Genomic DNA, 25,419 nt, shown 5'->3' on the forward strand with positions numbered 1-25,419 from the left:
TGTGCTAGGCTCTTGACAAACGTGAGCTCCTCCACATCTCACTGCTTGCTCGTGATATGGGTGGAATTAGTCTCCTTTCTCTGGGGAGGAAACAGGCTCAGAAATGTGTCTATGACCACACAGCTAGAGAGTGGCAAAGCTGGGACACAAACCCACAAACCTAGTGCGATTCACTCCAGAATCTATGCTGTGGCCAGCACACCAAACTTTCAAAATTCAGGTGAGAAAATACATAAAGAAAATATGCACTTCTAAAACCAACTGGACCACATCCTAAAAGAGAAGCAACCTACTCACACAGAAGTAATTTATCAGGCACCTTTCCTTTCACGTAACTGAAAGAGCTGGCTAGCTGGAGGCTCTGGATAAAAAGAGGAAAACAGACTTTCTCTGTGGAAAGTACTCTGGGTCTTCTTGGCTACGTGCCACACCCCCAATGAGCCCAGATAACCCCAACCTCTGAGCCTCCCAAGGTTTCTAATACTTCCTCCTATTTAACAATAGTAAATGTAAGGTTATGTCTAGAAATCTTTAACACAAGGCATGCTTTGTTCTTTTCAGTGTAACATACACCCCAGGCCTCACCACATGTAACTACAAAATGCCACAATACGCATTTGCCGGGTGCTATCTAGTGCCTGTTTTCTGTTACATATCCCAAGTAGAGGTGACAGCTTAAATTTGGGATGACTATGGACAACAACCTCTCACCTCCATCACAGAGGAGGGAGGAGGAAGAGGTGGCAGCTGGGAGAGATCTCATAGTAAGCACAGGCTATACCAATCACTGGCTCTTCTGCGTCCTCACAGGGTAGTATGGATGAATCGTGTCCTACAAAACATTTATATGTTGCAGTCCAAGCTACAGTATGATGGTATTTGGAGATGCACACTTTGTGGGTAACTTGGTTTAGATGAGGTGGAGCCCTCAGGAAGGGATTCATGTCTTTTAAGAATAGACACCAGAGAATCTGTGCTCTCTCTACACCATGGGAGGACACAGCAAGAAAGTGGCCATTGGCAAGCCAGGGAGAAAGCCTGCACCAGAATTCCACCGGCACCAGAATTCCACCTCAATCTTGGACCTTCCAGCCTTGAGTACTGTGAGAAATAAGTTTCTGTTGTTTAAGCCACCAAGTCTGTGGTATTTGTTATGACAGCCTGAGCTAAGACAAGACTCATCCTGAATGACATTAAATAGCAAATAAAAACACCATGACAAGTTAAGGGCAAGACCTCAGAAGAAAGTACCCCAGCAGATATGAAAAGAGGAGAAGGAGAAGGCACGTGGGAATCCTCTTCACACGCTGATATGAGTAGGTCTGGACTCTCCATTCACCTCTACCACATATGGAACAGAAATCTCAGACAAAACGACATTGTTTTTGGATGTTCATAGGCACAGTGCTGAATTCACAGAACAAATCCTTTCAGAAATTTCAGAATGAAAACATAAGAGTATATAAACTCTGACAGTGACTCAGAGTGAAATGGTTATTGAAAATCAAAAGTTTGTGAAGGATGATCCAGTTACAACAGCCCACACACATAAGTAGTATATTTGGAACATTGATAATCCAGCAAGATCTTCTTCCCCTAGCAGAGGACAGTTGTCCTAAAGATAAAAATGATTCAGGCTTGCACCATTTACAACAGCCAAGACATGATAGCAGCCCAAGTGCCCATCAAGTGCAGCTCAGACAAATGTACACACACCCAAAGTGAAATATTATTCAGCCATAAAAAGGATGGAATTTTGACATTTGCAGAAATGTAGGTGGACCTACAGAATATTGTGCTGCATGAAATAAGTCAGACAGAGAAAGACAAATACTACATGGCATCACTTATATGTGGAATCTAGAAGATAACACAAATGGGTGTATATGCAAAACAGAAACAGAGTCATGGACATAGAAGATAAACTTGTAGTTACCAAAGGGGAGAGGGAAGTGGAGGGGACAAATTAGGGTTATGTGGTTGGTAACAAACACAAACCACTACATATAAAATAGATAAGTATCAAAGATGTATTATATAGTACAGGGAACTATAGCCATTACCTTATAATAACTTATAAAGGAGTATCATTTGCAAAAATATAGAATCACTATGCTATATACTTGAAACTACTAAAATACTGTGAATCAACTATCTTTCAATTAAAAAAAAAACACGCTTTTGCACTTTTCTACAAACTATTGCATTAAAAAACTAACAATCATTAAAAAGCCTGAAGAGAAGATAGTTAGCATAGTTAATAAACATTGACAATGTTTCTGTTTTGTCTGTAAATTATTTTCTAATGCAAAAAGAATTTCCTATCAAGTCAAGATAATTCTAATTTGGGACATTTGAGAGAAAGGCTGAAATCTCACAAGAAATCTCTGGTTCATCTCAATTCTATGTATTTGTGGGTATAAATGGGACAAATTGTAAAATGGTAAACAATCGATACAGTGAATGAGAAAGCAATAAAATCTGAAGTTGAAAAAAAAAAACACAGGATGCCAGTTAATTTTGAATTTTGGTTAAGCAACAAATACCCTTTTTTTTTCCAAATGTGCTATGGCCACATCAGCCGAAGTTATCCTCCTTTCTAAGAGCTGCTCATCGTTTCCTGGTCTCAGGCTTCCAGACCAAGCTGGAATTTCAATAGGACTTTGTTGTTGTTGTTTACCAACTGCCTTCACAGACATATCTGCACCACATAAAAGTCTTTCAAAGAAAACTGAGAATCATCAGCTTCATTTTACAAGTGTGGAAACTGAGGCTTAAATCACACAGCTCTCAGGGGTCAGAATCTGGGCTTGACATTTTCCAATATCAAATCTTATGCTCCTTCCTCTCCTCCACCCAGTCCTTCCTGATTTGTCTCTAGAGCTTGGTTTATAGAGTGAGTTCCTGTATATAACTGCACCAGATTTTTCACAATATACCAAGTGATTGGGGGAAGGCGGGTCTGAGGATTGCTGCTCCCATGAGCCACCCATTTACAGACACTGAGAAAAGCAGAGTTCTCCAAACAACCATCTCTGGCACATCTAATAAAAGAAAATATTTGATCTAAATTTCACTCTAAATCCTTTGATCTTTCCCTGTAGTGTGGCCTTTAGCTATGACCAGGGCCATTAGTCACATCCCTAGAGTCCCCTGCCGTGTCCGCTTGGAGAGAGGGCAGGAAGGGGTGTCTGTCTCTTCCAGTGGGACCCAACACAGGCCATCTAGCCTCCCTGACCTTCAGATAACTGGGAATAAGACTCCTCCCTAGGCAGGGTTGATGGCCAAGATGAGGGCTTAGTGAGCAACACAGTGACTGGCCCATTGGATGCTGCCACACAGCATTTTTCCTCACACCCTCCACAGATGCTGCCTGAACCTTGATGGTGCTTGAATTTCAGTTCTCATGGGCCTCCTCCTCCCCATATCAGCCTCCTGCAACTGCCAGGCAAATGACTATGTTTAACAAAAGGATCTGGGGACATGTGGCTCATCCCCAGCTTCTTTGTTTGAAGGAGTGGTAGGGAGGATCAGACCATCTGGCTTGTATCGCCTATGACAATATGTGTTTTCCTCTACCCTCAACCACATGGTCAGCTCAATGGTTTTGCTGTGAGTCTGTGGACAGCCCTCCCCACCAAGCCCTCACCCACACGCTACTTCAGGCGTCCGTCTTGGCAGCACACCTGCCGCATACTTCCTGGGGGGTGCACCCAGCTTGCTCACCATTGCTTAGGACCTTCCCCAGCTGCCCCGTGCAAACAGGCCTGCCCTCCTCTGCAAAGCACACAACCCATGTCCCCAAGTACACGCCAGCTCTGTCTGACGACCACCTGCACACATACTCTCTGTTTCCACTCTGTCTCTGAAGGACTCCAAGGCAGAGGGTCAGGTTCATCTCCAAATGGACTAGAGGAGATGGGATGCAGTGACGGATGAGGAGGGGGTCAAGAAAAAGACTCCAGCCAACACAGGTGCTGTTATTCCCACAGAGAGAAGTGACACTCATGCCCGTGAGGGAAGGTAAGAAGGAGGGGTTGACTACCTATGGGTAATGGGAGCACTTCTTTAAAAAGAGGCTTAAAGACATTATAGGGAAAATCTGAAAAATATGACTATGAACAACATATCAGACGCTATAGATTTATCACTTCAAGAGTAACAATATAATTGGGATTATGTGGGACAATGTCCTTACTCTTAGAGAATGCATGCTCAAGAATTTAGGAATGATATGACTGATTCATGTTGATGTATGGCAGAAATCAACACAATATTGTAAAGCAATTATCCTCCAGTTAAAAATAATTTGTTTTAAAAAATGCAAAAAAACAATTTAGCAATGAAATGTCACGGTGTTCACAACTCACATGCAAATAATTTAATGTCACACACACACACATATCAGGTCATATAAAGGAAACAAGGAAGAAAACACATCAAAATGTTAACACCTGTCAGCTCCACATGGTGGGTATGTGAATGCCCACTGAGCCCTCTTTGACTCTCACTGCACAAAGGGAAATGTTCTTAAGATCAAGCTGAAGAGGAAAACTGATTTTTTTTTAAAAATTTTTTGGCCATGATGGGTCTTCATTGCTATCTGTGGGCTTTCTCTAGTTACGGGGAGCACAGGCTACTCTCTAGTTGTGGTGCATGGACTTCTCACTGCAGTGGCTTCTAACCTGTGCTCAGTAGTGGCAGCTCCCTGGCTCTAGAGCACAGGCTTAGTAGTTGAGGAACACAGACTTGGTTGCTCTGCAGCTTGTGGAACATTCCTGGACCAGAGATGGATCTCATGTTTCCTGCACCGGCAGGTAGATTTTTTACCACCAAGCCACGAGGTAAGCCCAGAAAACTAACTTTGATATTGCCTGGATAATATAGTGGCCAGAGGACAAAAGAACAAGCTGAGCTCGAAGGGCCTCAGAAGGCAGAAACAGAAAGCATCAGACCCTTATCGTCCTTCCACCCATGTTGCAACTGTCACAATTTTTGCCATCCTGGGGAGCATAGCTTGTCCCTTTCCTAACCCCATATTAGGAAGGGTATTTGTCTTGTTCTTCTCCCCTGTAAAAGGAAAGCATACATGTGGTACCTAATCAGTAAATGACAGCAAGATTTCTACCCCATTCTCTTCCTTGTTCCCCGGCTAGAAAAGACAGGCAGATGACGCATGTTCGTTGTCATTTCTTCTCTGAGCCTGCCCACTGCGTCTATTAGAGCACACTCTAATAAATTGTATTCGCCTCTCATTCTGGCTTTCCAGAAATTCTTTTCCAACCTGCACAAGGACCACCACAGGTAAAAACAAAGAAAAAAGTATGATACCCTCCCCCAGGACAAATTTTAAAAGTCTTCTCCTTTCTGGTCCCTCATAACTGGGGTGAGAGGCAATCTGTTCCAGAGTCATAGAGAAGAAGGCCCAGCCCCTCATTTCACCCATAAAGCTGAGGCAAGAACAATAAAGGGACTTACCTGAGGTCACACAGCCACACAGCAGCAGAGCTGGGCCTGGGCTCTAGATGTCCTGCTCACAGGCCACTTCTTTCCCACTCAGGACTGACTTGTAATTATATTTGGAAACAATGCGGGGCTAAACTAGTCCAAATACGCTAAGGGTAACAGCTAACTCCCTGAGAGAGAATTATGCAGCTTCAGTCTGTTTCACAACGACTTAAGAATACACGACGCTAATCCTGACAGGAAGCTCCCGGCACCACATGGTAGCGGCTTTTCCCTCAAACTAAACCCACAAAAGAAGGAAAACAGCCCGACGGAAAACCTTCGAGCCCTCCAGGGAACTTTCGAGCCCTTGACAGCATCTTCGACGCCGCCAAAGAACTTTTGAGGCCGAGCGAGAACCTTCTAACCCTCGCGATAACCTTCGGGCCCTCTGCCGCGCAGCCCTCCACGGAAGGACTGCGCAGGCGCAGGCGCAGACACCGGCAGCCGCGTGGACTCCTGCGCGGTACCGATAGTCCCAATAGCACTGGCCAAGCGCTGCAGCACCGCGCTGGAGGTATCGGTGTGGTGGATAAATCGCTGCCCCAGAGCCGCTCAAGGCCCTTTCAACACGTGGTGCAGTGGGAACAAGAGTCGTCGTTGTGCTTCTATAGCACCTCCAGGAACTTGTCCTGCTCAGCAGAGGCAGAACCTAACTTCCAAGAGTGGATGGAAAGATCCAGGGATGTTCCTACCACAGGACAAAGAGCGGCATCCAAAGGATCTGACAAACTACAAGCCTTGGAACAAACCCAGCCTACCACCTGTTGTTTTGTTTGGCAGGGCACCTGCGCAAAGAGTGGCTTTTACCTTTTTTTTTAATAGTTGGGAAAAAATCAAAAGTATATTTCATGGCATGTGAAAGTCATATGAAATAAAGATTCCAGTGTCCATTAACAAAGGTTTATTGGCATTGTATTTATTGGTATTGTAAATGTGTATTGCTAGTGGGGCTTTTTTGCACTGTAATGGCTGAGTCCAGTGGTTGTGACAGTTGGTTTCTGGAAGTCTCATGGCTTCCTGCTGCCCCTTGGTGTGTTGCAAATCACAGTCAGGTAGTTATGATTCAACAGCACTTGAAGTACCAGACTGTGATGATGTGATACAACAATGACATGTACATGTACAATACAATATGACATGTACATGCAATCTTCAGCCTAGACTGATGGGGTGATAAGAGTGTCTTCTATTATTCATAATAAACTTTATACCTGAGTTTCAGTCAGACCTGAGTGTATGCTGGTGAAGTAACTTCTGCTGCTTTCCTATGCAAGTTCAGGGTGGGAGCTGGTTCCTAGCACCAACTTGTAATTAGAGGATTGGAGCTTTCAGCTCTACCCCAGCCTCCAGGGATGGGAGAGGGGCTGGATAATCACCAGAGGTAAATGACTTAATCAATTGTGTGTATGTTATAAAACTTCCATACAAACCCTATACTATGGTTCTATACTATGGGGTTCAGGGAGCTTCTTGGTTAGTGAACACATTCATGTGCTGGAAGAGAGGCACACCCCAACTCCACAGGGACAGAAGCTCCTATAATCTAGGCCTTTCCAGGCCTTAGCCTATGTACCTCTTTATCTGGCTATTCTGTATCTTTTATATTTTCCTTTAATATAAATAGGTAACAATAAGTAACGTGTTCCCCTGAATTCTGTGAGTCATTATAGCAAATTATCAAACGTAAGGAGGAAGTTGTGGGAACCCTCGGTTTATAGCCAAGTTGGTCAAAAGTATATGTAACCTGGGAACCCACTACTTGTGATTGGCATCTGAAGGAAGAGGGCAGTCTGGTGGGCCTGGGCCTTTAACCTGTGGTTAACTCTAAGCGGTTAGTGTCAGAATTGAAATGACCTTCAGGTAAACCCAGTTGGTATCCACAGAGAATTAGAGAATTCTCTGGTATATGAAACCCACATATTTAGTATCCAAAGTGTTTTGAGTAGACACATACAAGCAGAACAGATTTGTGGTTGCCAATGGCAAGGGTGTTGTGGCAGGGATGAATTGGGAGTTTGGGATTAGCAAATATAAACTAAAATCTATAGAATGGATAAGCAACAAGGCCCTACTGTATAGCACAGAGAACTATATTCAAACTCCTGTGATAAACCATAATGGAAAAGAATATTTGTAAAATAATGTACATATATATAACTGAATCACTTTGCTGTACAATAGAAATTAACACATCATAAATCAACTATATTTCAATATAAAAAAAGTGTTGTCAGTAGAGAAAACAGTTTCTCTTTACAATGTAAATCAACTATACTTCAATATTAAAAAGAAATGTTTTCAGTAGACAGTTTCTTTTTATTACCAGTTCATATCCAACATGTCAAAAATAAGCAAAGAGAAAAGTGAACTTTGAATGTAACTATGAATTGTGGATTATTTTGTTATCAAATTAGATGACAAAGCACTGTATTTATTATGCAGTGAAACTGTCATTGTGCTAAAAGAATACAGCATGTGTTGATATCTCCAGCCTAAGCATTCATTGCACTATTCCAAACTCAGAGGGGAAAAAAATGATCAGGAAATCTAGAAATTTTAAAGTGAAATATCTCATCACAACAGAATTTCTTCAAGGGAATTCCCTGGCAATCCAGTGGTTAGGACTTGGCTCTTTCACTGCTATGGGCCCATAATCAACAAGCTCCAACAAGCTGTAGAGCCCAGCCAAAACCAAAAAAAAAAATTTTTTAAAGCTTTTTTTCTTCAGAACAAAAAATGAAATAAGGCTATAAGCAAAGTAAGTTTCTAAATAGCTCATTTGTTAACTAAGCAAGAAAAGCCTTTTAACTATGTTGAATTAAAGAAATCATTTGATTGCAACCGTAAACAAATGTGTCCAGAGAAAATTAACTTATTTAAGACTGTTAAGGTAGCTCAGTGATAAAGAATCCGCCTGCCAGTGTAGAGGACACAAATTCAACCCCTGATCTGGGAAGCTCCCACATGCCACAGAGTAACTAAGCCTTTGCACCACAAGTACTGAGTCTGTGCTCTAGAGCAAGGGAACTGCAACTTCTGAAGTCCTCATGCCCTAGAGCCCGTGGTCTACAGTGGACAAGGCCACCACAATGAGAAGCCGAAACACCGCAACTAGTGAAAAGCCCATGCAGAAACTAAGACTGAGCGCAACCAAAAATAAATAAATATTAGGAAAAAAAAAAGACTGTTAATCTTCATTGACAATTCTTGCCTACAGAGTTGAAGACATTGGGACCAATATCAATGGTCAAAAAACAAGGCAGATGGTTCTGAATGGCTTTCCTTGGCTCTTGATGAGTAAACAGATGTTACAGATGCTGTAAACTGTTGTCTTTCTGAGGAATTAGTGGTGAGTTTGAAGTGAGTAAATAATTAGCCTCTGTGAATAGCCTGCATGGGTTAACTATAGACAAGAATATTTTCCAAAAAACTGAGGAGACACTAATTCAGTACAATCTGAAGTGGAATGTGCTAAAATGTATTACAATTGATGGTCATTAAAATCTGTGTCGGGCAGAAAAAAGCTTAGAGTGGGAACCATGCAGAATGCAAGGCCATGAGCTTTCCTAGAAGATTATAAGGAACTTGGGGGTTTCAGAAAGTAAAACCAGGGACACCAAACAGAGCTCACACTCAATTCAGTGTCAGAGTGAAAGGATGTGAGACCAAAGACCCCTCCCCCCGACACACAGACAGTGATGCTATGACCTCCTGACTTGTTTTGGGTGATGAAATGATGGAAATTATATGGCCTCTCCCAGGAGGAAGCTTTAAGAGTTATTGTGTCATGCCTCCAACTCTTTATTTTCCCCTGTTTATAGGCCAACACACCCCAGGTGGGAGCTGCTGGTTCAGCCTGGGTCTCAGAATAAAGAGATGAACAACGGAGTCTCTGATGACTCATGACAGGCATGCATGTGACCCATGACCCATGAATGTGGCTTTGTTATGTAAGGCACTAGGATGTTGGCATAACTTAGCATGAGCTAATGGATACAGGGGCTTTCTGATAGCTCAGTTGGTAAAAAATCTGCCTACAATGCAGGAGATCTCAGTTCAGTTCCCGGGTTGGGAAGATCCCCTGGAGAAGGGAAAAGCTGCCCACTCCAGTATTCTGGCCTGGAGTCGCAGAGTCAGACATGACTGAGCAACTTTCACTTTCAGTGGATACAGTGATGTTAGACTTTGAAACTTCATTTCAGCCAGAAGAGGGGATTTCATGGGCCTTTCATTCCACTTAAGTTATCTACTGATGCTCATGAGCCCTGAAGTCCATACTCCACAAGAGAAGCCACTGCAGTGAGAAGCCGGTGCACCACAACTAAAGGGTAGCCCCCGCTCTCCACAACTAGAGAAAAGTCCTTCCAGAAACGAAGACCCAGTACAACAAACAGAATAATAATAATAATAAATTTTAAAGATAAATTTTTAAAAATGTGAAAGGCAGAGAAAGGAAGGAGGAGGAACAGCAAGGAAGATCAGGAAACAGGGCTTCAAGGAACACATGGTCCACAGGATCAGAGATGTAAGGGGCTCGGGGGAAGAGATGGGAACCCTACTAAGCTTCTGTCTTATTCCAGAATTCTTATTCACTTCAAGGGAGTGAATAGGTTAGAATCAAATTACAGTGAGGTGGAGAGAGAATGACCCAACCATCCACCTGACTTGCTGAAGGAAGTGAAGGTAGCCCCTCTCTGACTGCACTTGAAAGAGCTTGGCTGAGAAAACCAATGACTAGAGGTTAACTGGAGAATGAGGGCCAATAAAGCCAAGGGATAAATGCACAGTTAGTTTTCCCTTGTACCTCAGTATTCTCGGGGATTGGTTCCAGGACAAATCCAAGGATGCTCAAGTCCCTTATGTAAAATGATGCAGTATTTGCATACAACCTATGCATATCTTCCTGTACATTTTATCTTTTTTTTTTCCTCCTATACATTTTAGGCTACTTACAATGCCTAATACAATGTAAACGATATGTAAATAGTTGGCAGCACATGGCAAATTCAAGGTTTGCATTCTGGAACTTTCTGAAATTTTTCAAATATTTTCAGTCCTCTGTTGGTTGAATTCAAGGCTGTGTAACCCAGGGACGTGGAGGGCCCATTGTATTCCACATTTTCCCCTGGTGTCTATATTTGTACATTTACTACACCTGATGCTATTTACTTAAAATACCAAATACTCATAAACCTTCTTGACACCCACATTCTTCCACTGATCACTTGATTCCTACTCTCTATTTCTTCCCCCACCTTAGAAACACGCATATATGCACATACACACTCAAACATACACTTACACAGACAACTATGTAACTGGCCAACTAGGTACCCTAGAGGAAAACAGTTGCTTAGCCTGACCTTAGATTCCAGACCATCAGACACCAAACACAAAACCGCAGGAAAGCGGGAGGCGGGTGCGACCTGGAAAACAGGGAAGGAAAGGTTCCACTGGGCGGGTGTTTGGTCAGACATGATTTCAGTATGACATTCGAGAGAAGATAATTGGCATTTTATAGGGAATGAAAATCAACAGCGTTTCTAACTTTATTTCTTGCTAGGATGACAGCAGGGAGTTGTGAATACTGATGAGCTTGGCAAAATCCGACTTCGGGAAGGGAGAGGGAGGTCCCTCGCGCCTGGAGATTGGGGCTGAGAGCAGGGAGGAGCTGACGCCCAGGAAGGCAGGCTAGCTTCTTTGCAGGCTTTACCTCGTCAGGAAGGCGCAGGCTTCCAGAAGCGCTGTGGGACGCAACAAAGCCAGAGATTCAGAAACGGATTCCTTTTTTTTTTTTTCTTGGAATCAATACATCAATCAAAGAAGACACTAAAAGAGACTTCCCTCTGCCCTTCTTCCCCACTGTAGGTCAAAGCTTGCCATCCCCATATTTCCCAATGACCCCTCCTGCTAAGAGCAGCAGGACCCAAGGGAGCACACAGAAGCTCTGGTCCTCGTTGAGCTTCGAGATTTCCTGCTCTGGCCTGAGTGACACAGCCCCACCCACTTGTCTCCAGGTGAATCAGCTGTCACACTCTCAAGTTCACATGGTCCTCGAATTTCTTCTGTGAGCAACTGATCATCTTCGTGCAAATCTGCCTGCAGTAGCGTCTACCTACTCATTCACTCATTCACCCATGAAGCCCTCCTGAGCACCTGCTTTGCACGAGTCTCTGTTAAGTGCTGGGGATTCAGCACAGACAGAGGAGCCCTGCTCTCCAGAGGGGTATAGTCTGTGCCGTCCTGAGTGGGCTGCTCTGAAGAGTAGCCCTGCAGCACGGTTTGTAAGTGTGGCCCTAGATCCACCTGCATCACGATTCCCTGAGATGCCTGTGGATACAGCAGGGTTTCCCAGCCTTGGCACTACTGACATTGGGGCTGGGGAATTCTTCATTGTGAAGGCTGTTCTGTGCTTTGTTTAGAAGCATCCCTGTTTCTACCCACAGATGCCAGCAGCATCCCCGCCCCAAGTCATCAGAATTAAAAACACTTCCTGGCATTGCCAAATGCCTTAGGGGCAAAATCATCCTCGGTTGAGAACCACTGATGTAGAGAGTCCCAGCCTTCCCCCTCCCCCTGGACCACCACACAAGCCCCACCAAGGCCTCCAACTCCCCTGGGGAGGGACCAGGAACAGGGACCTGGATGACTCCAGTGCACAGAGGAGGCAGAACTCACTAAGATGTGGGAATTATTGCCTGGAGCCTTACAACACTCTGCTATGTCTTCTAAACATTTTTAAATTGTTGTCAATACATTTTCCTGGCTAAAATGGTTTTGAGAATTTGTATTCTCTATGGTTACTGTTTGTGGTAACTGCCTAGAAATCAGAATTTGCCATTTCTTAATATATATGTAAATACATGTGTACATATGTTTATATGCATTGGCAGGAAGGTTCTTTACCACTAGCACCACCTGGGAAACCCATGTCTATACATACATACATATATTTATGTACATAGATATATTTACACGCATACACATATTTACAATTGCTATCAGCATTATAAAAATTTAACATATTATCTACTGTTTTACTTTATTCTCTAATTCCTTCACTTCATCAAAAACAGCATAATTTCCTGAGGTATTTGTTGTTCAGTCACTCAGTCATGTCCAACTCTTTGTGACCCCATGGACTGCAGCACACCAGGCCTCCCTGTCCTTCACCATCTCCATCTCTGAGGTACAGAGACATTGTATTGCCTTACCATTTTTAAACCCACATCACCCCCAAAATGTTTGACCCTCCAACTTTGACCTTCACGCAAGATGGTTTCTCAGTGATGCTATTGATATTCCACTTACGGGAGGTTGAGCATTTTTTCAGGTTGGCAATAGCCGTGACATACTCTGTCCCCAGATATTTTTCATACGTTGGTCTGCCTTCAAGTTTGGCCAGACACTCAGTGTTGTCATTGAACAGAAGGTTTTTGGTTTCAGATTTGAACAAACAAAACTTGTCCGGGCAGTCTTTTCCATTTCTCCCGAACAGAGCCTGTGTCAGAAGGGCAGACAGTAAGAGACCAGCTGAGGAAAAGAGGAGATATTATGGACCTGGGAGGCAATTTGTGCTGTGCAGGGTCAGCTGCAGGAAGACTGTGGGGCAAAAGGGGCTAAGCTCTAGAATTGACCCGCTGTCCTGGCTGAGCCTTCCCCTGCCCTGTGTCCCCCTGCTCCAGGCCCCAGGCCCCAGGCCAGCGCCCAGGCACCTCACCACTTCTGATATCACTTCCCACCATCTTGCCTTGCTTCTTAATCTGTGGCCTCCGCCCTCAGAACTTCTTATGGGTGACTAGGCACCAGATGAGGAGTTTGAGATCTGTCCTCAAGGTTAATCACCTCTAGCATTCTAATAGGCCAGCTCTCCCAGAGCGGCAGTCTGCATGGGAAATCCTCTCTGCCACAGACCAGGTCATTGCCTTGGGCAGGTCACCTAGTCTCCCCCGACCGTGGTTCCTCCTTTGTGCCCAGGGCTCCCTCAGAGGTGAGCTGCAAGGACCAAGCACCTTCATAGTGGAGACCTCTTAACAGCACCTGTGACTATGCATAGTGGGAGCTCCATACATGCTAGTTATTGGGCCTATTTTTACATCCCAGGGTCACTGTCTTTAAAGCACATCTAGAAGAAAACATGCCGTTTTACCACAGAACTAGACAAGCTAATAGAAAAATCCCAGACTTTAAGGAAATTATAGGATTTCTTTCAAATGTCTTCACATAGATAGCCTTACATCTGGGTCAGTTGTTTTTAGAGACTACAAATGCAGGGGCCTTGTAGAGAACGCTGCCCAGCCAGCCCAGGCTCTGCAGACATCAACAGAAGAAACTCAACTCTCTGCCTAACTGTGAGAGCAAGGCTCAGTCGCCTCCCTCATTTGCCGGAAGAACAACAGGAGGCTCAAGGAGAGACAGCCTCTCCTGGCTGGGCAGTGAGCACACGTCCAGGGGCCTGAGACTCAGGGCAGCCCCTCGGTGCGGACAAATACTGTCATCTCCAGCTTCAAGCGGGGGCCCAAGGAAGAACGGCTGGCGATGAGCAGCTCCACTGGGCTCCGTGGCTGACCACCTAAGAGGAGCCCCTGCAGGTAAGAACAGGCAGGAGGCCCTGGGATCCTCACCTGCTGGTGGAGCAGCACCTGTTCCACATGTGCTGCCCGATCGCTCCGAGACACCACAGCGTGACTTGGGGCCGCCGCCAGGTGGCAGCTCTGAGCCTCCGTCACAGGCTTCCTGGTGCCATCGAGGCAGAGCAACCTGAAGTCCTCGCGGTTCAAGTTCTTAGCCCAGTCTGCACTGCTCTCTCCTGGAGACAGAGAGAAGGCTGCATCAGCCACGGCTGCCCGGCTGAGTCAAAGCCTCCTTTCTGGGGCTGTGACCACCCACCGGCCTCTTGAAATGCACACATGTGAAGGAGAACAAATAAAGCTCCTCAAGTTATACAGACTTCAAACGTATCAAATATCCGCGCTATGTCCTCACGATGGAGTCTTACTCAGCAACAAGGAGCCAAGTTCTGACACACGCTACCACGCGGATGAAAACATGATGCAAAGTGAGACAAGCCAGTCACAGAAGACCACGTATCGTAGGATTCCATTTCTGTGAAATGCCCACAATAGGCAAATCTATTTTTTGGAGACAGAAAGTGAATTGGTGGTTGCCAGCTCTGGGGGTGGGGTGAAGGGACTGCTAACAGGAGCAGAGCTTCTTTGAGGGGTTTTGTGAAAGTTCTCCTGTTGGATTTTGTTGGCAACTGCACCGCTCTGTGAATGCACTGGAGATTACTGAATCAGACAGTCCGAATGGGTGGATTTTACAGTAGGTAAATTATATCTCCATAAAGCTGTTACATTGGAATGTGTATCATAAAAATATGGAAAATCCATATTTTCCAGCAAGTTCCAGAAATAGAAGTGCTGGTTTGTGTTCAAGAAGAAATTGTTTCCTTTCGTATTCCAACGCTCTTAATGTAACTAGAAGAAGGATAGGAACTTCTCTTATGGGTCTATCAAATATATTTAAATCAATTTCAATAAAACACAGGTGCAAAATCCCAGAGAAGCTTAAAACTATACTCAGCTGAGCCTTGGAGATCACTTCGATTCAAGGTTCCTGAATTCGAAATGCAGTTGTGTGCATGCCCGCCTGTGTGTATGCAAATCGCCTGTGTGTATGCAAATATGACTTCCTTGGTCTCGCGGCTGCTTCTCTCCTTTTGCCCTCTCCCCTCAAGAAAACACTTCCTCCAATAGATCATCCCAAAATTTACATGTCTGGCCTCAGGCGCTCTCCCCAGGGGCTTGAGGAAGCAGATGCTAGGACTATAGCTGGCACTGAAGGAGGAAGGTGGAAAGCTGAGGCAGTTCTTTCTCCAGGGGAGGAAGTGGCAGTTCCCTCTGGGTGGGGAGGCTGTCGGGAGGTGAGCACAGAGGTGCAGTTTAGAAGGTAGCAAACTGCTGAGAGTCTTGAATTTATCATCATTATTTTCACCAGAGGTCAGAAGAGAGAGTGGCTACTTCTCTACTGGCTGGCCGATCTTCCCTTTGATCATCTGCATCCGCCTGTGATTTTGCCCTCATTCACTCCCCAAGGAGTCTCCCCACTGAGAGTTTATAGGGGCTGAATGAAGGCTTCTACTTCCTTTTTAAAAAGGGGAAATTTTACTTGCATATGTCAATTTTTTTTTTTTAGTATCATTCACCTTAAACTTCTGATCAGCTGAGACAGGCAGATGACGTGCTTCTGTGGCCCAGAATCAAGGTCACCTCTGGAACTGACTGAGCTCCACTGTAACCATTGCCAAAAGCCCACCTGATCCTTACCAACCAGTTTCCTGACTCCATATTATTAACAGGAAAAAGTGCCTACCCTGGTACTCACCCTCTAGCGCCCTAACCAATCACCTAATGCCACCCTTCCAGCAGCAATTTTCGTCTTGAGGCTATAAAACTTGGCTACTTACCCAGGAAAGAGTTGGCTCTCCCTTGAGCCTAGTTGCTGTTCTAACAGCGTTCGGTCGACTCTCCCTGGTCAGGAGGTCGGCCCACTGTGCCTGCAGCACCCTTGTTATCTCTGCTCCTTGTTCTTATAAAGTCGCTCCTTTCTGAAATACTCTGTGTCAGGAAATTCTCTTCCAACCCGCGCTGGGACTGCCACAACGGTAGGCTATGTTGTGACGGCAAAGATTGTGCTCTGAAGGGGAAAGGAAAACACCCTCACCTACCATTAGTGTTCTCCCAGACTGTGTCATTTTTCACAAATGCAACGTCCCCAACGTCCTCAGCCAGGCACCTAAATTGTCCCAGAGAATAAAAACATTGCCAGAGAGGAAAAACTATTAGAATTTTCATAACTATTTATAACACGCATTCCAAAAACTGCAACATGGAAGTAAACATAGAAAAAATAAAGACAAATATGTCCAGGAACTTTAGAGTTTAAAATGGTAGCTGAAAGACTTCTGAGTACCCTCCCTCCTTCTAAAATGCCGATAGTATGGCACGAATGAGATTTTTTTTTAAGCCACAAATCCATGAGTGAGAGGAAGGCAAGAGGGAAAGAGAGACGATAATAATGTCATTTAGAAGTCAGAGATCAAATGAGTGAGCGGTAATTGGCCCAACAGAGCAAAGAAAACTGTGATATAAATTGGACACCCAAGTGTCCGACTTGGGTGGGGGACACCCAAGGAGAAAGCTGATGTGCACAGCAGACCTCCAGAAAGACTCAACAATTACAAGCACTAGGTACCACTGAAAGTAGCTGAGAACAGGAGGACTAAACAGAGCCTATATACATGTGTACATACATATGCGCCATTCAATGGATTAAAAGAAGACCCACATAAATACCCTCTTGAAGTTTCAGAACACTGGAGGGAGATTTAAAAAATAATTTTTACAACTATTGCTTATTTCTTTTATTTTTTAAAATAAAAAACTTTTCAAGAAAATAATTTTCAAAGCATTTTACATTGGATGAAACCCTGAACTCATTTTTCCTAAAGAGTGTTTTTCATTCATTATTTAATCTCTGAAATTTAGAGATAAATACGCATCAAATATGTCTGATTTATTTACCCTTCAAAAAAATATTCTTTGTGTAGATCTGTTTACTAAAACATCTCATGAGCTTTCTAAAACTTCTCTCTCAGAATTAGGAAGCCAAAAATAAACTGCTGAAAACTTAAAAACAATTTTCTTTTCAAGAAGAAAAAAATGTCATATACAAAGAATTAAGGATCGAAAACCACTATCAGCTTTCTCATCAGAAACTCTAGATTTAGAAGGCAATGGATTGATGCTCTTAAATTTCTGAATTTGCTTATTTTCTATGTTACATTCTGCATAACTTTTTCATATATTTTTCACATCACTACTTCTCTTTTTAGCTATGTTTAATCTGTTAAATTGGTCAGCTGCATAGCTAACTTCAACTGCTGTACTTTTTTTCCTTTCTAGAAGTTCTATTTATTCCTTTTAAGAACACTAATCTGCTGATTCTTCTGTTTTCCACTTCCAGCAACTTCTTCCCTGTGTGTTTGTTTAACATTGTTATAGTTACTCTTTTCACTGTGTCTGGCTCATTATTTTTTTTTTTTTTAATTTTTTTTATTAGTTGGAGGCTAATTGCTTCACAACATCTGGCTCATTATTATTCAAAGAGTATTTCTGAGCAGTCTTTGCAGCCTAACCTGAAGATGCTGTCTTCCAGACAGATTCCTAGAGAAGTGGTCTCCTTAGTCTAGGGTCACTTTTTTTAGAATTAGGAGTTGAGAATTTCTGAACCATCCTAAGAGACACAAGTTGGAGCTGCAAATTCATGTAAGAGCTGGCCCATGGTTTCACTTTTTCAGGGATGGTATGTATTTTCCTCAGCATGTAGGCAACTTGAAGCCCTACGGGAGTGGAGCGGAAGCTACCTCTCGTTCAGCCCTACCCTAAAGGTATATGTAACCTCTGAGTGTAAGTTTGTCAGTCACTAACTGTCCTCAGGACAAAAGTGGCTCCAAACTTAGCTCCCTGAGTCCCTATCTCCTTAGATTTTAGTCTAATAATCCCTTGTTACTTTGTCAGTTATTCAACGCTCTTAGGAATGTGTCTGTGTGTGTGTGTGTGTTTGTGCTGAATCCAACATTTTTCCTTGTTTTTCGTGGGACACTTGATCAAGCCAGTTAATACTGCCATTTCCCAGATGTGGAAATCCTGTCAAAATTCCTAGGGAAAATTTTTTCTAGCCTACACTTACTTATTCAGTCAAACTATAAATCCCTTCAAGGGTGGACTAAAGATGTTTTTAAACATGTAAATACTCAAAAACCAGCAACTCCTACTCACTCTTTCTCAAAAAGACATGTTCTGTCGCAACAAAATCCTGAAAGTGAAAGATGAGGGATCCAGAAAACAAATCCTTTAACAGGAAGTAAGACAATGGAAAATCCCAGAATGATGATTCAGGGGAATCCCAGGAGCAGGTGTTCCGGGGGCACCTAGAAAGGATCAATCTAGACTGGGAAGGAGGGTGGAAACTTCAGATGCAACATTCGCAAGTAAATGATGAACCTGGGGCCGCACCCAGTCTGTTTATGCACAGAACGTTAGGAGATTTGTGCTACAAGCAGGAGGTTTGAAGATGAATGAGTGATTTTTTAAAAGCAGTATAGAAAGTTAAGCAAAGTTTAATAAGACATTTATCAACTCCAGAGTAAACTAAAACTTTGTACAGTAAGGGAAATATAATCTTATTATATCACATATTTAATATGAGACTAATATTTGCATATTCATGATAAAGTAAGCCCTAAATACGTCATACTCTTTTTGGATACTAAAAGGAGGTGAAGTCTGTGGTTATCACTGGAAGAGGCACAGGAGCAGTAACAGAGGCTAGATTTTCTTCCTTCATAATAAAAAATCAGCAGAAAATAGCTGACATTTAAAAATTGAGAACCAGCAGTATATGAGGATGTTAGAGAGACGAACAGAACTTCCAGTTCCAACTTTCGAGTTGAGCAAAAGACAAAGCATTTCCTTCTAGAATAAATAGGAATTCTAAAGTGTATGTGTTTTCAGTGAAATAGTGCCTTACTATAGGTTTGAAAAGGAAAACCTCATGGTTTTTTATCAGACAAGTTGTCTGTTCAGTATTGCTGAGTGGAATCACATGACAGCTTTTCCATGTGCAAAAATTTAGCCCCTTAAAAATTTTTTGTACATTCATGAAATATTGAATAAGTCACTCAGAGTATAGCAAAAGCTACTTTTATATCATCCCATCACTGGAGAGAGGGCTACTGAATTTATATTTAAAAAATTCCAAAGACCAGTTTGAGCAGAGTTTCTCAGATACATGACGCCACCTGGTGGTGAAATATATTCTTGGCGAATAGAGAAAAAAGAACGGATGGGGAAGAACTCTGCCCTTCAAACCCCTAATCATATCACTCAGAAGTAACAGCTGCAAGAATGGGATTGAAAAAATGAGGACTGTGAAAAGATACTGTAATTCACTAAGTGTTTATAATTTGTGAATTCTGAAAACATTTTTTGGTTTATTTTTCACTAGTGGAGAATAACTCTGCAACACGCTTTCTCTGCCATTTCTAAGGCCAAAATCAAAGAGAGCAGAAAAACGCGAGACATAACTACCTAGACTGGGGGAGAAGGTGGTGCTTACGGGAAAGAGAATTCTTCCCCATAAAACTGAGTTGCCGAAAGGACTTATACCACAACCTCTCCCTATCTGATTCTGAACATGACACTGAGGTCCACTGAGATTGACCTTGGTTCCAGGACACAGGGGAACCAGGACACAAGGGGCCCAACAGAGCTGAGGTCAGACAGCCCCGGGGTCAGTCCCCACTCGTGGGGTGGTGGGTGTGGTGGGAGAAGCCCTCCCCTGGCCCACCCATCAGCTGATCCCCAGGCTGCCCCCAACAGACCACATCAGGCCCCTTAGCAGTGCAGTGCCAAAGGCGTGCGGGCACAGCAGGGGGAAGGAGAAGAGAAGCACTGAACTGTAAACATCACCACGTGTAAAACAGACAGCCGCTGTATCACACAGGGAGCTCAACTTGGGGCTCAGCGATAACCCGCAGGGGTGTTCCGGGGAGCGGGCGGCAGAGAGGGAGGCGATATACGTCTACTCCTGGTACTTAGGGCTGATTCATGCTTTGTACGGCAGAAAGCAACAGATCATTGTTAAGCAGTCGTCCTCCAATTAAAAATAAAGGGAATATATTTTACAAAGAGAAAAAAAAAAAAAGAAATGTGGCGTGCCAAGGTCCTGGAGGATGAGGGACAAGGCGCTGTTCTGATGAGGCCTGGCCATGCACTCACCTGAAAGCCCCGGTGTAGCCATAGTACTTCTCCTTAGTGTTGGGCACACACTTGTCCAGGCCCTGGTCGTCACCAGCACACAGTGCACAGAGACTGGATTTTGGGTCGGCCCCAGGGGCACAGCTCTGACTAAAGAATTCATCTGCAGAGAAGAAACATGGGGAGCCCGCTCTTCCTACCTGTGTCAAGGTTAAGTGGTCTTTGCCTAACAGGTGACGGACGTGGCTTGGTTTCCGTTCATCACACTGACCAAGGCAGACAGAACACAGACATTATAACACGTAGTAACAAGTTACCACCAACCTGGGCCCCAGCAGGACTCAGAAAAACCTGAGACTATGGGAAGCCTGACTGGGGCTGGAGAAGAGAGTCTGTGACTGTACAAAGGGTCCCATCATCGCAGCCTCGAGCAGGGGACTCAGCTTGATGAATTCAATGGCCATGGTATCAGAAGCTGCAAAATGTCCAGGTTCTGATCTCCCCGTTTCCTCAGGAATAGGAACCCTGATTTTTACCAGGGCACCTGGTACCCGGTTAAACAGAGATGAGCCTTATCAGACTCCGTGGCTAGTAAGCCACGTGGCTAGGCACTCACTACTGAAATAAGAGCGGGAGTATCGGGGGCCAGTATCCTGACACGTGTTCTGCCCCTTCTCCTTCCCTTCCTTCATTCTGCACGTGGAAAGCAGAAGCAGGGGCTGGACCGCCAGATGTGACAGGAGCCGTGAGTGACCTTGAGCATGGAAGTCACATACGTGTCAAAACAGCCAGATATTTGAAAGCCAGGTCCCTGATACCATGTTGCTGTCCTGTCAGCTCTGGATAAGCCACCTTTGGGCTTCACTCACATAAGAGAGAAATAAGCCTTTCTATTCACTTCTACTGGGGGTTCTCTGCCCTTGCAGCTGAACCGAATCTAGACCAACTCATCATGCGATTTAGCCCACATTAAGAAGTGAGTGGGGGCTTCTCTGGTGGTAAAGAATCTACCTGCCAATGCAGGAGACTCAGGTCCAATCCCTGGGTCGGGAAGATTCCCTGGAGAAGGAAATGGCAACCCACTCCAATATTCTTGCCTGGAGGAATCCCATGGACAGAGGAGCCTGGCGGGCTACAGTTAATGGGGCCGCAGAGTTGGACACAACTTAGCGACTAAACAACAACAAGAAGTTAACACGGATTAAAACAGGTTAAAGAGAGAGGAAATAAAAGTGACAAGGAAGCCCTGCCCGAATGAGCAAATAGCACCCCTTATCTGACTTGTGCATTCCCTGCCACTGGAAAAGCCACACCACGTGCCAAGCTCAGGCGATGCTGGGAGTGTCCCTCCACGGTCCTGTCAGCCTCCCCACAGCTTAGAGGCAGCCGTGGGGTCAGAGAGAGCCACACCAGCGTGCACTCCTGGGGAGGAGCAGAGCCATATGAAAGCCTGCCAAGGCGGAATCGCAAAGACCCATTCAAAATGCAGCAGGGCCCCACCGGAGCAGAGGCTTGCCCGGGACGTGGGCCACAACGAGAACGTGGCACACACCTCCCCATCACCAGGCCCATGGCAGGTAGGGTGTGGCTACTGTGTGAGGCGTGAGCGTGGTGTACAGTGGGGAGGGCAGGAGGGGGGAGGCTGAGGCAGAAGTCTGGAGGTCTTACTGGGTTTCCTCTGTAGGTCAGTTCTGTGTAGTAGCAGAAGACACCTTTTATGAGGAAGGCAGGTGGCTTTTCCCAAACTAGGGAGCCAGCGCCTGGGAGGAATTTAGATCTGGAGCTCCAGGAGGTGGGGAAAAAAAAGACTTCTGAACTTCTCAAACCTGCATCCATTCTTAGCGTGCAGAGAGACAGACTGACACTCCAGTTCTGTGTCTCCGTGTGGGGTGGACTGGGCGTGGGGCAGGCTGTGTGAAGAAACTGAAGAAGGCAGCCACAGGGGACCTTGCTTACACCAGACAAGGCCTGCAAATCCCCACCCTCCCTGCCCTGACTTTCTCAGGGGACCCCAGCCTACCCCCAGGATGGCCAACCCATGACTGCCTCAAGATTCCTACCAAATTTGCAGGAGCCTGTCTGGTTGGCAATCAGGCCCATGGGGATGTTCCAGCCTGCAGTCCTGTCCACGGCAGTGTGGCATGACTTCTTGCCTTTCAGAGAATTCCAAGTGAGCCCCTCATTTGCTTTCTTGACAACTGCCACAGCAAGGTACCCTTGGACAAACAGAAGAGCAAGTCTTAGCCTCCCAGGGCCCGGTCCGTAGACTCTACTGCACAGCGTGCAACCCAGGCCCACAAAGGTTAAGAAGCATCACCAGGCAACGATCCCCCCAGATGACTGATCATTGTCAAATAGACCAACACAGCTTAAGCTGCTGCTCTATGTTAAGATGAGATAGACCTGGGCTATGAAATGAAATACTAAGCTGATCCTTGAAGTGACTACTGGGGACTGTCTTCGACCAGCCATCCACTGCTCCTGGCAATTCAATTTTAGATGTGTGCTACTCAAGCCACAAACACTGAACAACAAGTGTGACTCCTAAAGTGCATAAATCACCAGCTGCAACATGCCAACTGAATGGGGCCATAGCAATGACGGCCACCAGACTAAGTGCTCAGTGGACACTGGGGGATGTCCCCAAGGACCTCCCTGCGCTGAGAGAGGGCCAGTGGGGTGCAGCTCCCCTCCTGCTAGCTCACGCCTGGTAGACTCTGCTGCCGGCAAGCGTCACTCTCTACCGAAGCTGAGGAGGCACCAGCTCTGGACAGTATTATCCACGGCTATGAGTGAGATCCGGGGCTCTGCTTCCTCATCCATACGAGATGGGGATGGGCCACCCCTCCTCCCCATGCTCAGGACACAGTGAGGAACTCTGAGCTTTCTCTGCCATGTGTGAGGGTCCATGTGAACATGAATCCCAGCCACTCTCATCTCTGAATGACTGGCATATGCGAAAGAACTCACAGCTTCTATGGCTGCATCTCTGGGACTTTTTTTTTTTTTTTTTTTTAATTCCCAACCTCTCCTCCTCCAGGGACAAGAACGTACCCTTGACCCTGAACTCACCTTCCGTTGGTCTCAGCACACAATCTAAGCTACTGTCTTTGGAGGATTCTGAAAGAATAAAGAGAAGCAAAATGTCATTAAACACATTGCTTAGTGTGTTCATTTATTTTTCAAAGGTACACACATTGAGAAACGCATATTGGCATGGTTTTGTATATGTTTGTTTTTAACATAAATAAATGGCATTGTAAAAAAATAAATAAATAAATGGCATTGTATAATAGACTTCACTAAGTGTCTTCCTTTTTTCGTTTTTAATTCAACCCAATACTGTGTTTTTAAGTTCTTTTTTTTAAACTGAAGTATAGTTGATTTACAATGTTGTGTCAATCTTTGCTGTATGGCAAAGTGACTCAGTTAAACACATACAGACATTTGTCTTTTTATATTCTTTTCCATTATGGTTTATCCAGGAAACTGAACATAGTTTCCTGTACTATACAGTAGGGCCTTGTTGTTTATCCATTCTAAAAGTAATAGTTTGCATCTACCAAGCCCAAACTCCCAGTCCATTCCTCTCCCTCCTCCCATCCCCCTTGGCAACCAGCCTGTTCAGTATGTCTGTGAGTCTATTTCTGTTTGTAGATAGGTTCATTTGTGCCATATTTTAGATGCCACATATAAGAGATATCATATGATATTTGCCCCAGTACTGTGATTTTAAGTTCGAGTTGCCTTACTGTCGTATGTAACTCACTTGAGCTGAGTTATGGCTCCTAAGTTCACTGCTTCCATTGTGGTCATTGACATCTTCACACATGTCTGGGAATGTACCCAGGGGTGGAACTGCTGAAACTAACGTCTGGACAGTTCAATCAACTATCTTTTTTTTGTGTAAGCCACTTGGCAACTGGTTGGTGTTATTTGCAACCAAAGGACTCCTACCTAATCCTCACCGGTGGGAGGTGGGGGGCACCTGGCCTCCTCTGGTTCCCTGTGGAGAGGCGAAGGATAAAGTGGCATTGTTTACATCTCCTTACAGCACTCTCCATCCATGCCTTTGGACTCTGGAATTGGCCTCTCCTTGGGAAAAGGTCTCATCACCCCTGCTTCATGTGATGGGTAATTTGAATGTAGGTGTTGTTTTATTGGAACAGCATTCTTTAACTGGTTTATAACATTATGTAAGTTTTATGAGAACTATACTGATAGTGTGTGTGTGTGTGTATGTGTGTGTGTATGTTCTTTGTGACCCCATGGACTATAGCCCCACAGGCTCCTCTGGCCATGAATTTCCCAGGCAAGAATACTGCAATGGGTTGTCATTTCCTCCTTCAGGGGATCTTCCTGACCCAGGGATCAAACCCATGCCTCTTGCTTCTCTCGCTCGGGCAGGCATATTCTTTGCCACCGCGCCACTGGGGAAGCCTCGTTCCTGCAGCGTGCTCACCACCAAAACTTCAGTTCCCATCCATCACCTACAGCTGACCCCCGTTACCCATTTCCCTCTCCCCCACCTCTCTTTCCCTGTTTTCTTAACCATCACTCTGTTCCCTGAATCTGTGTCTTTGCTTTGGTTTGATTTTGTTTATTCACCTATTTTTTAACTATCCCACATAGGAGTGAAATCAGAAGGTATCTGTCTTTCTCCACCTGAGAAATCTCAGCAGTCCAGAATCAAATCCAAACAGACCATCCCAGCAGTTCCATGCAGCAGAAATGCACGTCTGTGTTCCCCACAGGACAAGGACCCAGATGTTCACAGCAACACTATCCACAGCAGCCCACCATTGGAAATTAGCCAAAGGCTTACCCACAGTAGAATAAATAAGTAACTGCAGCAGAGTCACAACAGAATACTACAAAACGAGATATAATGCTGAGCAAGAGACATTTTAAAAGGTCCATGCTGTGCAACTCCTTTTACATCAAGTTCAAAGATGGGCAGAACCGATTTATGCCGTTTGAAGTCAGGAGTCGTTGCCCTTGCTGGGGGTAAGAGGGCCGGTGGACGCCAGAGGACTTGTGGGACCTGCTGTGTCTTGCTGTGGGCACTAGCGCTTGGGGATGCACCAGT

General features: G+C 44.7%; 2 protein-coding genes across 2 annotated transcripts in view; both read right to left on the reverse strand.

The window, feature by feature from the left end:
* Positions 1-5,605, reverse strand: part of XCR1 (X-C motif chemokine receptor 1) — a 321,508-nt gene extending 315,903 nt beyond the window's left edge. The window contains exon 1 of the mRNA XM_043443362.1: positions 5,479-5,605. The gene's annotated coding sequence lies outside the window, so the exon portion shown is untranslated. The remainder of the gene's footprint in view (positions 1-5,478) is intronic.
* Positions 5,606-11,028: 5,423 nt separating this feature from the next.
* LTF (lactotransferrin) overlaps positions 11,029-25,419 on the reverse strand; it is a 30,332-nt gene continuing 15,941 nt past the window's right edge. The window contains exons 11-17 of the mRNA XM_043443343.1: positions 23,403-23,450; positions 22,391-22,546; positions 20,352-20,493; positions 16,238-16,305; positions 14,133-14,317; positions 12,820-13,009; positions 11,029-11,252 (exon numbers count right to left, since the gene is read on the reverse strand). Coding sequence (XP_043299278.1) covers positions 11,218-11,252; positions 12,820-13,009; positions 14,133-14,317; positions 16,238-16,305; positions 20,352-20,493; positions 22,391-22,546; positions 23,403-23,450 — 824 coding nt within the window. The 3' untranslated portion in view covers positions 11,029-11,217. The remainder of the gene's footprint in view (positions 11,253-12,819; positions 13,010-14,132; positions 14,318-16,237; positions 16,306-20,351; positions 20,494-22,390; positions 22,547-23,402; positions 23,451-25,419) is intronic.

The sequence above is a fragment of the Cervus canadensis genome, chromosome 22, assembly GCF_019320065.1.
Source record: "Cervus canadensis isolate Bull #8, Minnesota chromosome 22, ASM1932006v1, whole genome shotgun sequence".
In the NCBI taxonomy this organism is placed as follows: domain Eukaryota; kingdom Metazoa; phylum Chordata; class Mammalia; order Artiodactyla; family Cervidae; genus Cervus; species Cervus canadensis.